The sequence below is a fragment of the Haliaeetus leucocephalus genome, unplaced genomic scaffold, assembly GCF_000737465.1.
Source record: "Haliaeetus leucocephalus isolate CR32 unplaced genomic scaffold, Haliaeetus_leucocephalus-4.0 Scaffold197, whole genome shotgun sequence".
Taxonomy (NCBI): Eukaryota; Metazoa; Chordata; class Aves; order Accipitriformes; family Accipitridae; genus Haliaeetus; species Haliaeetus leucocephalus.
The window spans coordinates 932,369-946,725 of NW_010972633.1; the positions used below are offsets into that span (position 1 = coordinate 932,369).

A 14,357-nucleotide genomic window follows, 5' to 3' on the forward strand; every position below is an offset into this window, starting at 1 on the left:
CAGAACCAAAACTACAGTCTTTGTGCGAGAAAGACTACCTCCAGCACCTTCTTGTGAGAGAAGTCTGTGTTAAAGAGTTTGTGAGGTGGCAGATGCATGCACTGCAATCTTTGGCTACAAAGTTGAGTGCTCTAGTGGCTAGCTGTTAAGCTTGGCAGCAATGAATCAGCCTATGTGTGAGTGACAAGCAGACAGGTAGTTAGTTGGAGATCTGTTATTCCTAGGCAAGAAGATATCTTTACACCTCCTACAATCTATGATGCAATCTTAGGGGTCAAGCTGCCAAAAATGATGAAGGAGGGGCAGCTCAGTGAAGAAGCCTGGGGTTCCTGTCTGAAATGTAAGGGGTGAATTCAGAGTTTCTTCTGAGATGAGGCTCAGAAAGTTCTCAGGGGTTTCAAAACATACGCACATATGAACATAATACTTCACCCATGCTTGGACTAAGGAGAGAGGTACAGCCAACATGGAAATATTCTACTGCAGACTGACAGCCCCCAATGGGATCTGAACTCGAGCAATTAAAACAATCCTGTGATGAGCTGCAGTGCTATAGCTGGGGTGTGCCACAGCATCTGGGTCACCTGCATAGAAATTCTGGATGTGAATTACACCATTGTCAAGAAGGTCATGTTCTCTTCTCAGGACACTCTTGTGACAAGAGGAGCAAATGAAGTCAAGCAGTCAAGGAGTCTTACATTCCTAACAGTGAAAAAGGCTTGATAGTGAACTGAGTGGAACTGTAATACTGATAAACACATCTTCTTGCCTGCTGCAGTAAGCTTCTTCAGCTGTATGTGTACAATTAAACTAAACATGGCTAGGACATGAGGTGAGTAGCTGCACATCATAGTCTGTAGTGTGAGACCATTACTGTGATTTTGGGCATAGTTTTGTCCTGGGTTTACTAGTACTCTCCCAGACAACATTCAGTCATGGTCTGGGAATCAGCACAAGCCAAGGGCCATATCGAACAAGCTATTTGTTTGTGACTATGGTGTTTTAAAGAATTAGAGTTCGTCTTACAGATATAAGCCAAGCTGTTGGAGAGAACACCTTTTTTTAATTTACATGTTTAAGTGCAACATTAGGGTCCTAATCCTGAGATTAACCCACTTGTCTCCACCTCACAACAGAAGAGTCTATGATTTTCATTTTCAGGTGTGACGAGATGGAGCAAAATGTGTAGTAACTAGCTTCAGAATTAGCTATGACTTAAGACCAAACGTGCAATGTTGAAAGCTCATGCAATCTGAACATCATCTATCTTTCTCAAGGAAGTGGTCAAAAAATTACCAGTACTTCAGATGTGTTTCTCACCTCCCTCCCTCCATTCAGGCATATCTGTCTTTACTTCTCCCCAGGCATGCCACCTTGCCACACTCCCCACAATGTGCCTGCCTCACCCTCATCTTCTTGTCCCTGAAGAGTAGTTTGTGGCCTGTTTCACTCAGCTCCAGCCAATCAATCTTGCTGTCATGGCTGATAGTGCCAGTGTTGTAGCCACCAACAAGGTCCACTTGGGAAGGAAAGAAAGGAGAAACAGTGTAAGTACCTAATGTGTCCCAAAGTGCTGAACATTCAATGCTGTCCTGTGGGGATCAGGTGCCTGGGACCCAATTAGGGCAGGACCCCCTGGCAAACACACTGTAACATGAAAAGCAGACTGCAGTGACATTTTATCTTGATGCCTTATCAACAGCAGGAACTCCCTCCACACTTCTGTGAGCATGCACAGATTACAAGCAGTGCAGGCAGCAATATCATCATGCTGAACTGCACAGAATCTCAGGTCCAGGTCACAGTCACAGCCACCCCACACCTGTGTCCACTCCAGGCAGCCAACCTGCCAAAAGCAGGACAGCCTGGCCTCTAGTGGTCTGCTGCCAGGCAGAGAGAATGCGAAGGGGGCCTTCAGGAATCTGCTGCCTGGTAGAGTGAATGCAAAGAGGACCTTCAGGGATATGCTGCCTGGCACAGAAAATGCAAAGGAATCAGAAAGACTGGCAAAATACAGGGGAGGGAGGTTTACACTCACCTGTTGCTATAGTCTTGATGTCTATCAGATAAGCCAGTCTTTTGTTCTCCACGGCTCTCTGCCGTCTCTCATTGACACGGACACTATTATTTGAAGGGAATGATGACTGTTACATTTACTACTCTCTAAATTCACAGGACTGAATCACATAGTCCCTTCCAGTCTTACCTGCAGTTTCCCCAGGCACATGGAGCCTCTTGAAGGTCTCTGACCTGTGACTCTTGCACAGTACCTACAGCGGCCTCAAGTGAGAACAAACCTTTCTGATTCATGGCTTCACTCCAGAAGCTGCCCCTCTGGAACCAGGGTCCCCAATAGCAAATTAGTTAGGCTGCTTCCACCTCCGAGCAGCCCATGATCCTCCCTTCTCTCGAATCAGAAAATGGAGTATGGTATTTCAGATGGACAGAGGAGGTTCTGCTGGCATCTAGAGTCCCTGATAATGCTGTACTAGGACCAGCTGGATGCAGACATCCCTGAGTACATGCACAGGAGGTCCCTCTTCAGCAATAGCCAAGGCAGCCTTCAATAAGCATGTATCAGAGGAAAATGGGCTCTTGTGCTTCTAAAACTTTACAACCATTAGATGTAACTGAGCAATTAAACCCCACCATTGCTCACTGTCAGAAGCAGATTACTCAGGTCCCAGTGTCTGGGGGCCGCATTCCACAGAGTGGGACACTTCCAAGTGTATATATTTGACGTCACTCTCACAAAATGCCTGTGCTGGCCACACAAGCAGGTGTAACACTTACCTGACAAGATGAGGGTTCATGAACTCTGTGCGGACAGAACCCAGGATGTCATTGCTTCCATATTCCACCAGTGTCAGCTCTCCAGCATTAAAGATCATGCAGACCTGAAGGTGAGAGGGGAATATGCTCTTACAGAAAAGCCAGGTAAACACACCAGTGAGGTGTGCAGAAAAGAACTCTGCTGCACACCAGTCTAAATTCAAACCCTCTGGGATGAGTAAGGAATTGTCCTTGGCTTCCTATTGTGACTGCCAGCTTTTCCTCAGGGTTGGGGATTTTAGTTCTGGGCCTATCAGTCCTGCAGGAGCCAAGCTGTCACTGTGACAGCTGTATTCTGTATCTCCAACATCCTCTCTAGCTGTTGCTCTTTTATTGCTCCTCTCTCCTACAGGGTTATGACTTGTATAACTTGACAGTCCACATGCTAAGTTTGTTCTGTACCTGGCACGTGGAAAAGGCAAGTATGGGGAGGAAGCAGATCACAATCTGCATGGGGAAGGTAAGTCCAGGAAACTGCTGAGAAACAGGGTTTTCCAGAAGTGCAGTTCACACTTTTTCTGCTGGTGCACACACAGCTTTACTCATCATTCATGGGTAGCATCCTGTCCCATCCAACTTACATTCTCATTGTCAAAGAAGAACTTCTCATTCCCTCCAGATCCTTGCCAGGCTACCTACAAAGCAATGGCATCAAGTGAGCAAATGCCAGCCTGACAGCTCCCGCGGGGAACCAGGTTGCAGGCATTGTGGTCCACTGTCCAGCTCTCAACCCCCACAACAGATAGCAAAAAAGTACACTGTAGAAGGGATCATGTTCCAGCACTTCAGCTGTCAACACTGTTGTTCAGTCATTCCCAGCTTGCAAGCTCCTCACTTTCCTCTCCTTTTTTTAACCTCTGCTTCAGACTCCTGTTCTCTTTGTGTAATATCTTATTGCCTTCTGGATGAGGGGCCTTTATGTACTCCCTCTAGCCTACTCTTTCACAGGCACTTCTCCACATTCCTTAGACTAACTTTATTATAAAAAGCACCCCCAACAGTCCCTTTGCCTCCATAAGTCTTCTCCACAGAATCAGTGATCAGTGCTACCATTTGTGGGGGCAGAATCTCCACACCACATGTAGCGGAAACCCTTCTTTTTTGGGGTCATGTTAGCAATGACTGGTCAGCATAGTGCCAGTGGGGGACCAAATGATTTGGAATTTGAGAAGAGCACTGGATAATACAATGGTTACTGTGATGACAACAGGTAAGTGGTCAGAGGCAGAAAACTGAAAGCCAAAGATGCAGCTGTCCTCTTCCCTCCTTGAGGAAGAGTTCCAAGTCACTGCTTCAATAAACTCCAGTGAGACAGCATGATGGCAAAGGGACTACTCACAACCCTATTCTTTATAAGAAGTGAGTATAGCTGTGCAACTGAAAGAAAAACTTCTCTGTGCAGTATGATGTAAAGAAACCTGGGAGATTTAGTCTGGCCAGATTTTCAGTTGGATTACCAAGTATCAGTATACTCCAACTCAAATCTGTAGTCAGGAGCTCCTGCTCCCGGCTAGGTTGATAAGCACACCATTAGCCTGATTAAAAGTATAAGATACCTGTGTGAACAAAGTAAATACATCCTGAAGCCTATTTAATACTTTTATCAGACACTAACCTACTGCCCACGTTCTCCAGGCTGGGCACATAGGCTCAGCACCCAGTGCACTGTGAGGTTCATGGTATGGACAGTTTTGCATGAACTGTTTGGTACCAGAAATGATACTGGCATAAGCTGTGGTACTGCAGTCATGAACGGTGGGTTTTTTTTTGGTTTTGTTTTTGTTTGTTTTTATTTAAAAACACACTAAGATTCATACATTCACATCTGGAATGTACATATGTACAGCATCCAGTTTTGGGCCCCCCAGTACAAGAAAGACATTGACAAACTGGAGCAAGTTTAGCAGAGTGCCATCAAGATGGTTGGGGCTGAAGCACTTGCACTGTGAAGAGAGGCTGAAGGAATTGGGCTTCTTCAGCCTGGAGAAGGGAAGGCTTAAGAGACCTCTAGTAAGGTGATGCCAGGCTTTTTTTTTTGGCAGATGCACAGTGAAAGAGTGAGAAATGGTTATAAATTAAAACAGCAATTCCAAAGATATTTAGGAGAAAAGCTTTCCCCCGCGAGGAGAGTAAAGCATTGAAACGGGGGACCAGAGGGACTGTGGGATCTGAGCAATGACATCTGAATTTAATATTAACCTTCCTTTGGGTAGGAAGTTAGATAAGAGACCTCCCAAGGCCCCTTCCAACCTGAATTATTCTATGATTCTTTGAAAATAGATGTATTGTTCCCACGCAGAAAACATATCCTTTGAGTTACAAAGTTAAGCATTTGACACTCAAAAAATGCCATGGATTTTCCAGTACCTCACTGAGCTTGTTGGAGCTGATGTCACCCAGCAATAATGTGTCTGAGGTATGGGCCACCAGATATCTGTCTTTCCCCAAGATCTTCACCTCATCAATCTCATAACCATAGTGAGATTTCAACACAACTCGAGTTCCTGTTGAGAGGTTCTTCACAATGACCTAGAGAAAGTGGGAAAATGCCGTATAAGGCCATGCACAGAGGAAGAACTCAGACTTCTTTGCCATGGAAGATTATGCAACAGATGATACTTGGGTATTTAGATGTCCTCTCACATCATTTCACTCTGCTTTTTAAAGAAACCTCACCATTCCTTTTGTATGGGATGACAACTGTAGTAGCAGTGTGGGATTCTCACTTCTGCCATTTAGAAGTTTCTAGTTTAACTGGAGGACTACTTAGGCCCCTGAGGATAAGCCACCCTCTGAGAGTCCTGCTCTCTCTCCACTGACTAGAGGGGGGCGCCTAGACTCCTAGCTCACCCTTACTACCTGATTTTGAACGAGGTAAAGTTGGCTGAAGTTAAACCACTTAAGGAGCCTGCATTTGGCACAGAGGTACCCCCCACAAATTCACAAGCTAGGAAGTAAACTCCATTCTCTTTGCTCCTAGCCAATTTCCAGCCAGCCTTGACCCTGTCACTGGAATATCCCCTATGCCTTTCCCAACAAGTTGCTATAAACAAACCATAGGTGCAGAACTCCAAACATGTCTACTTTTAGCAACCATCCCCTTTTCATCAAGAGACATTACCTCATTGGATATTCTCTTACCTGGCTTGGTCCCACATATGTAATTTCAAATTTATTTTTGTAAATGCTTCTGCGAAGGCAGCAGTCAAATTGTTCAACTCCTCCACACAGAGTGCCCTGGGGAAACAAACACATTGCACACAGTCAGTGAATTCTGTTAAGGAGAGATATTCCAGACCCTACTTACATGAGGAGGATCAGAAGTGAGACAGAAATCCACAGGTCCTGGCTGCTCTGGAGAACAAGGCTGAAGCCCCCAGATGCATGAGGAACAGCCCTATTTTGACTTTCTTGAGAGAACAGAAAGATTGATAAATTCTCAGAGAAACAGAGCTTACCAAATACTAGCACATACATGGGGAGGAAGAGAAGGGGTTAAAAATCACCTTTATCCTCATCTTCCCCCTTATCCTTCTCAGTTTCCCACTCCTCCCTTCCAGAAGAATCCTTCCACCTTTATCTCTTTCAACATCCCCATTCCTTTCACCTATCTCCTATCTCTCAGCCCCTTCTCCTTCTCTGCAAGTGTTTGTTCACATGCTCAATTAATTCTCTGCCGGCAAGTATTTTGAGGATTCTTGATTGTTGAACATAAAAAGATGCAAAAACTATTAAAGAAAAGTTGTAAATAGCAACCTTCCTAAATAATTTAAGTGCTTTAAAGAGTTATTCAACATAATAGAGACAGATTTGCAGAAAGATTAATTTAAAGAGCTTTAAAGAATTATTTAACTTAATAGAAAAAGGCAGATCAAGGCCCAACAGCTGAAAGTAGAAGACAGACAACTCTGAACTGAAAACATAGGATGTAAACATAGAGTATAAGTAACGGATCAGTTTTTATACTGCTTCTCACAGGTGCTCAGGGGAAAGAATACTCATGAGACTGCTCTAGAGAAGCTATGCTGACCTTATTATGCTTCTGTGAAAAAAGGAGGACTGCTGCTGCTTGTCCATGATATTTTACAGCTTCATACTCTGCACACCGCACATCTGACTACAGCAGTGTCTCTTGCACAAGGTCTTAGCCTAGGCATCTTGCATCACACACCCAGGTGATGGTGTGACCACTCTCATAAGCTCTCCCTGTATCACATCACTTTGTTCTTAGGAGCACACATAAGACTGTCTGTCCCTGGTGTGTGACTCATGGGCTCAGCGTTGCTGACTGGTGATACAAACCGCACAGATGCGTGAACCGTCCCTCTTCCATGCTAAAGCTGTGATGGTGTAGAGGTGAGGTATTTCTTTGGGTTTGCCTTCCTCCCAGGCACTGCGGCGTGGGCTCCAGTTCAAAACCCTTAACCTGTGAGAACAGATGAGAAAGCAAAGACATGAACAAATGTGTATGGCTGAAAAAAAAAGCACTATAAAGGGGAGACTTTACCATCAGGCACCATACCTATCATAGCTGCCAATGACGACAGACTGACCACCAGGACTGGCAGCTGCTGTGGTAAATTCCTTCTCTGATGAGTCCCGGCTATAGTCAAAGGTTTGAATCACATTGCCCTCCTTCCCATAAGCTACAATCTTCTTATCGCAGCCTGCAGCCACAATGCTGTTGGAAGCCCAGGCAAGGGCATAAGGAGGACAGGGATGCATCACCAACTTACCCTACAACAGACGAGAAAGAACATCCTGAAAACATGAACAGCTCTAGCCCCCAACTGGCCTCTGTATTCAGCTATCACAATGAGACCAGTATGAGGCCCTTCTGTAAAGTCCAATTCATGGGGGTTGCTTTGTCTGCCTGCCCCAGTTTGTAGGAAGGTAGAAAGAAACCAGAGCTGAGAGATGTATCAACTATTCCACTCATTCAACTGGGAGAGAAGATTGCTGATGCCACTAAGAAGACCAGTACTGTTAACTAGACTGGGATGCACTCTTAACACAGCAGAGTATATATGGGCCTTCAGCATATCATGGTAGAGAGCAGACATGCTCAAATTGCCTCAGTCAGAGAGAAAAGATCTGAGTGAGAATAGCATTCCCTTCACCACAGCCTGAAGCACAGAGACTACTCCTTTTGGGGAGGAGCAGGAGGCTCAGGAGACATGCTGGGTGCCTAGAGTACCCTGTCCACAGACAGAGTGTGAACTTGGGATTCAGGGTTAACTGGGATAACTCTACATTGCTTAGTGAGAAGATGACAATAGCTGTTCCCTGGAACCCTACCCATTCAAGCATCATTCTCCTGGACACTCTAACATCAGATCTTTCCGGACACCTGAAAAGCCTTACGTCTCATACACAAAAAAGTAACCTCCCCTCTTACCACCCCACTCTGTTATTTCAAAGCATTTAGTCACTGCTCTGTCTTCATCAATGCTCCATAATGCCTATGCTAGCAAACACAGACTGCAGCTTCTCTCCAGACTTCCACTCCCTCCACAGCGTAATCCCTTTCCAGAGCTCTTGAGCTGGGGAGTAGGCTGTGCAAACAGGGATTTTGCTGATTGAAGAAGGATCTTTGATACCTGTGATTCACCTGAGCCCTCATCATCAAAGAAGAAGCGTACTATGGTTCCATCTGCATGGCCAGACAGGATTCCCTTCCCCGACACACTGCAAAGAAACACAGACAGGATGATGCAATATTGCCGTAAAACTTGCACCTTTATTTTCGTATCCTTGCCCGGAGGAGCCAGTCCCAGGGTCATTCTTGATGTTCCTCATCAAAGGAACCTTCACCAAAGACAAGCTGGGTGATGAACACATGAATATCTAGTACCTGTATTGGTGTCTGTAAAAACAAAGCACGCAAAAGTATGGAGACTGGAGAGTGGCCAGTTAAGTATCTTCATCATGTAAAATCACAATAACCAACTTCCTGTATTACTAAAATACAGAGAGGCTAAGTAACCTTAAGTGGAATAATGACTATGCACACAATTTCTTATAGCAAGGTATATCAAGCAACCCTTGCATTGGAACTGTTCCAGAAGTGAGGCTGGATATTGTGACACCAGGAATCCCTAAAAGCAACAGAATTTAGGGAAAAAAATCTCTAGACAAACACTCCAGGCCTAAGTCCATTATTTGCAGCATTAATGTCTTGTGTATTTCTTGACACAAGCAGGGAGAAGAGAGCAAGGAAGAAGAAATAGGCCTAACGTAACGTACCTAGAAAGAACACACTTAAACAATGATTCAAGTACAGAATACAAATTCTATGAACACTGTAACAATCCAGGAATCATACATCTGTCTTCTGTTGATTGCAATCCCAGATTTGTCATTGATACCATAGCAATAACAGCATAAGTTGTGTTTAGAAATAAAATAAGAGGGGGAGAGAGTTGGGGGGGAGTTTTGGGGGAGAGGGAGAGGAGGGCAAATAGGGAAGAGAGGTGGGGGAAGGGGGGGCATGAAGAGACAGGAAGAGAGAGAGGTAATAGAAACCTTCTGGAACAGAGGCAAAGGCAGGCAGACTTTGGAGGGATTTCTCAGTGGCAGAAAGTCAGAGTCTTAGACTAGGTTTAGGTTTTTTTAATTTGTTTAGCACTCAAAAACCAGAATGACACCATTTAGTGAAAATCCCGCTGCTAGGACCATGACATATCTTAAATTTTTTAGGTAAAGGATGCTAAAGTAGTTAAAATGAAAATAATTTAAAATTGCACATTATGGTTATATTTCTAATTATAGCCTTGTCACAGTTTTATCTGGCAGAATATTTTTACTTTTTTTTAGCCCTTAAACTTGACTAATGTTAGTAATTAGCTAGGTGAAGCTGACAAATTTAATCTTTATAAAGTCATGGATTCAAATAAATCAATGTATGTAAGTAATCTCATGAGGACTTGCATCCTGAAATGTGTTGGGGGGGGCAACAAAACTGCATGGGCCAGTGTGGCACAGGCAAGTATCAGATTTTAGGAAGGAATTCCTTTTGGAAAGCACAGTATGTTATTGTCTCAACAAGGAACTGACAGCAGAAAGACCCTCTGGCAACCTCCCATACAGCCGCCAGTTATGCCAGGGCCAATAGGGAGTAGGAGACTGAGCCAAAGCAGTGTAGCCTAAAGCAGTGCCATACTCACTTGGAAGTTAGGGAGACCACATAGGAATCTGTCCCATAAATGGTTGAAGACTTGTTGTTCTTTGTATTTGCTAAACGAACCTGAGAAAGAGAATCTGATCAATGTTGCTTCTGTCTGCAGGATGTGAATTTCCCCCAGTGTAACATCCCCAGAGGTTTCCCAGTCCATGACCAGTGCCAGAAATCACAGGAAGCTCATTGCTTTCTGGTAGGTTGGAGAAGTGGAAAAGTTGGAGTCACACTTGCACATATCTAGAAAGGCTCAGAAAAAGGACCAAATGATCCAGTAGAACCTCCAAGGACTGACTGGGAACCAGAAAGTTCAAGTCAGTGGTGTAATCCCTTTGTTGCTATTTCATGCCCAGGGCCACATAGTAATGGCTCCTACCCTGTAGCCCAGGTGCTTGCAGGCCCTGGTAGCCCCTGCATGGAAAAGAAAATCAGGCAAATAACAAGTTTCTCTACCTTTCCTTCAGCAAGACCAAAGACAATGATATTCTCCGCTGGCCACGATAAGCAGGTCACAGCACTCTGCCAAGGAGGAGGTAAAAAGAGAGGTAAGAGCTCCACCCTACTTAGCTTCTTGCCCCATCGCTACATAAGACAGCTCGTGAACAGTAAAACAACTCAGACCAAGAAAGAGAAGAGATGGGGGCATTTGGACAGACCTTAAAGTAGGATTGAGGCCCTACGCGCTGAAGCTTAAACTAGATAATAGTGAGCTGGGGTAAAGTAACAGGCTTAGAAGGGCTAAAGCAGGGCATCAGAGTTATACCAGATGTGTTCAGTATGGATGCTCTTCTGAGAGGATTACTTATGGATCAGATGTGTAGTTTTCCAGTACAAAATCATGGCTATTTTAAAAGATTTTTTGCAGCAACAAGTATAAAACATAAAAATAATTTGACTCTGCCAGCTTCTGTAACAGATATGAGAATATTTGTACACTGGATCTTCATTTGACGAATCAGAAATAGTCTATGTTTTCATTTACAAGCAAGACAGTTATCAGATGCTACCAAGTAGGTCAGGTAGAAACAGGTTCATTGAATCCAAACCAAAGGTATTCTCAAAGTCTGACGTAGGGGTCAGGATGAATAAAGCTGACCACCAAACCCAACTGTAAGAGAGGGCCAAGAGAGTTAATGAAACTGCTTCACATTTAAACTGAAGGATTTCAGTCAATAAGAAGGCTGGTGTTTGGCACTGTGCCACCAGCACTAGCCTCACTGGCTCATCTGTTCCATTTTAGGCTTCTGGGCCTGCTTTAGACATATATACACCCTCATTTATCCATCTCATCTTCTATCCCCAATCTTACCATTCACATCAGCAACCATGGCTACAAACAGATACCAAAATGTCCCTGGATACCTAAGCTGCTCATAATTTATATGTCCAACCAATGACCAAGACCCATTTTTTATTATACCTGTTTCCCAGGCATCCATTTATTTCCCTCATTATCTGCCAGACCCTTATTTTCAGTCTAACACAACCACAGGCAGCCCAGTGGTAGCTTAGAAACAAGCCTCATGAAGTGGTAATGTGCTCAGCTACTAGTGCAAAGAAGTCAAACTCGCACATACTCATCCTGACCCTCTAGCAGGATGCCTTGCTTGCCAGCAGAGCTGAATAGTGTCACTGTATTCACAAGATGTATAAGAGTGCCCAACAGGTTTTGCAAATGGCAGGAGAGGGAAAGGCTCAATAAATGATCTCTGATATTGACTGAACACACCAAAAATTCGTAAATAACAATATTTAGTTACAGGAGAAAACCAGACACAGTGGTAAAAACCCACACATATAGCATTAGAAAAAATAAAGGATTTATTATGATAGAAATGGTAGAAAAGACATGGGGAAAATGAGAGAATGAGAGAAAAGAGAAATGAACCACTACATTAAAAATACAAAAAACTTTACGCATGCTGTGCACAGCATCTAAGCTTGTGAAAGGCAAGCAGCCTCCCTCCAGGCTGTTAGCTAGGTGCTGCAGCAAAGGAGAGCCAGAGGGGCAGGAAGCTAGTCCTGCCAGCAGAATGCCAGCAAGTGATAAACAATGAAAAGACTCTCCAGTGAGGCTACAGGTACCCACACCCAGGCTAACCACAACATACAGGAAAGGGACAAGTGGACACCAAGCCCCTCTTGCTCTCTTTTCTTCATGACACTCTATTCCAGTGTCATGACCACTCAGTACAGCAGCTCAACCAAACACTGACCAACAGCTTTCTTCACATCGCCAGAGCAACAGAATTACATGGGGCTCCCTCTTGCAGTCAGCAGCAAGTATTCAGAGAGGCTAGAAGGCTCTCCTAAGCCACCCTAAGAGCAGCCACAGTGGTGGGCCATGACCCAACCCTGAGATGAAGGCTTTCAATCCAGAGGCAGAGGCTGCCCTTCACCTGAGAGGCAGCTTGAGAAAGCCTGGCACAGAAACTCCAGCAACTCCATCAGGAGCAGCTCTGCTTATATATTCCGGGGATTTGGCCCAGCAGGATGATTTCTCCTAACGGGTACTGGCTACTTCAGGGGCCTATCTAGCAGAGAACTTCTCTAGCGACACAGAGAAAGTGGGGGTCATAGTGTGATGGCAACTGGCTGGAAAGCCTAGGGCAGCCGCTGGACATTTGCTCCTGAAGGTAAAAGAAGTAGTCAGCGCACTGCATTTTCTCATACAGATGGCTTTCTATGCAAGGAATTTATAACACCTTTGCCTTTTCTAGATATTTACATCAACCTCAGGAAAATCCTTGCCAGAGACCTACTGAGTAGACTGCTCTAACACATGCAGCCAGAGCTAGAGCAGCAGAACATGAAGAAGGCCAAGGAGATAACCTGACTGAAATTACAAACCTGAGGCCTTTGAACATGTGGCAACCATGCAGTTTGACTGAATTCTGCACACTTTACATTTTGGCTAACAGAGAATCTTGGGGCTTAGAGTTGCCAACCTGTGAAAAATAGTTGGGCTCAGAGTCTCTCCTATTTTTCCCTTTCAACTCCCTTAAAACATTCTGTCCACTGATGCCTAAAGTAGTCCCCACAGTTTTGTAATTGATTGCATTGATAATTCAACAATTAATTACTGTGTTGTACCGAGGCATTATGAAGCCTCTGAAGCTTGGCAGGTAATACATGCCTCAAAATTTAAAGATTATCTTAGGATCTACCTACATCTTTTGGACATCAAGTACCACTGACAGTTTGGCCAATTACACCTGTAAGTATGAGCAGAGTCCTCCAATTGTCTTTATCCTACATATGCTGGAGAAAATGGAGTTAAACAGGAGTCTGGGTCTCACCGTTTGGATGAACTTGTTGCATATCACCTTCTTGTCACCCCTGCAGAAAAAGGTAGACAAAAATGACTACCAGTGAAGCTAGTAATACTGCCCATTCTGGGTACCCTACTGTTTGTATTCAGCCTGTTTTAGTATTGCCATACACAGGCCATTTAAGTTTTGTACACTGGTTGTCCATCACAAGCCAACTTTGGGCAGAAAATTAAAAGAACCCCAACCTTTAAGCTTCCAAAATTCTGGTGACCTGAGCACCTTTAGCACACCAGGTGCCAGTAAAAGAGGCTGAAGTGAGGCAGGTGTGTGCCACAGCTCCACATCTATGAAATGGGGGACAGCAGCATGGGCTTTACAGCTACAGCTCCACAGAAGCTCAGCTGGCGCGTGCTCGCACTGGGCTCCACAAGGGCTGTGTCCAAGGAAATCCTATCTGCTGCTCTCCACAGAAACATCTGAGTGACTTCCTGCAGGTTAGATGATGTGCACCGCAGCATGTACTGGGCTGAGGACCCGGCCAGGACACTGACGCAGGTGGCATCAACGCCCAGAAAGCGCACTGTACAGCAGGAAGGAGAGTGCCGCCCCCTCCTCACGGGTGCTGGACACTCCACCGCCAGACTCACCACTCCTCTCCAATCCTGTAGACGTAGACAATGTTGTCTGTTTGGCCAATGGCGATTTTGGTGGAGTCCGGGGAGAAGGCCATGCCTTTGACCACGTAGCTTTTCCTGCCGTACTGTGGAGAGGATGGCAGCGTGAACCACAAGGGAAGGCTGGCCTTGCCCCAGGCACACTTGCCCGGCCCACAGATGGCCGTGTCCCGGCGGCAGCAGGCCGGGCCCTCACCTTGGCGTCGGAGGGCTTGGTGGAGAACTTGTCGCGCCGCTCGCCCTGCTCATCGTACAGCAGCACCACCCGGTCCGCGGTGCACACAGCGAACCGGGCGCTGCTGGCCGACCAGGCCATGCAGGTCACCCGCGCGGTCCCGTCCTGCCAGGCACACACAGCCTCAGCACCGCCGCCCCCCGGCCCGCTCCCTCCCCGCCCGGCCC

General features: G+C 45.4%; 1 protein-coding gene across 1 annotated transcript in view; it reads right to left on the bottom strand.

Annotated features, from left to right (window-relative positions):
- Positions 1-14,271, bottom strand: part of IFT172 (intraflagellar transport 172) — a 38,832-nt gene extending 24,561 nt beyond the window's left edge. Inside the window, exons 1-14 of the mRNA XM_010565902.1 lie at positions 14,152-14,271; positions 13,929-14,041; positions 13,309-13,348; positions 10,463-10,528; positions 9,999-10,078; positions 8,433-8,520; positions 7,355-7,569; positions 7,135-7,258; positions 5,974-6,069; positions 5,200-5,361; positions 3,414-3,467; positions 2,794-2,897; positions 2,039-2,121; positions 1,407-1,519 (exon numbers count right to left, since the gene is read on the bottom strand). Of these exons, the coding sequence (XP_010564204.1) occupies positions 1,407-1,519; positions 2,039-2,121; positions 2,794-2,897; positions 3,414-3,467; positions 5,200-5,361; positions 5,974-6,069; positions 7,135-7,258; positions 7,355-7,569; positions 8,433-8,520; positions 9,999-10,078; positions 10,463-10,528; positions 13,309-13,348; positions 13,929-14,041; positions 14,152-14,271 (1,458 nt within the window). The remainder of the gene's footprint in view (positions 1-1,406; positions 1,520-2,038; positions 2,122-2,793; positions 2,898-3,413; positions 3,468-5,199; positions 5,362-5,973; positions 6,070-7,134; positions 7,259-7,354; positions 7,570-8,432; positions 8,521-9,998; positions 10,079-10,462; positions 10,529-13,308; positions 13,349-13,928; positions 14,042-14,151) is intronic.
- Between the last annotated feature and the right edge of the window lie 86 nt (positions 14,272-14,357).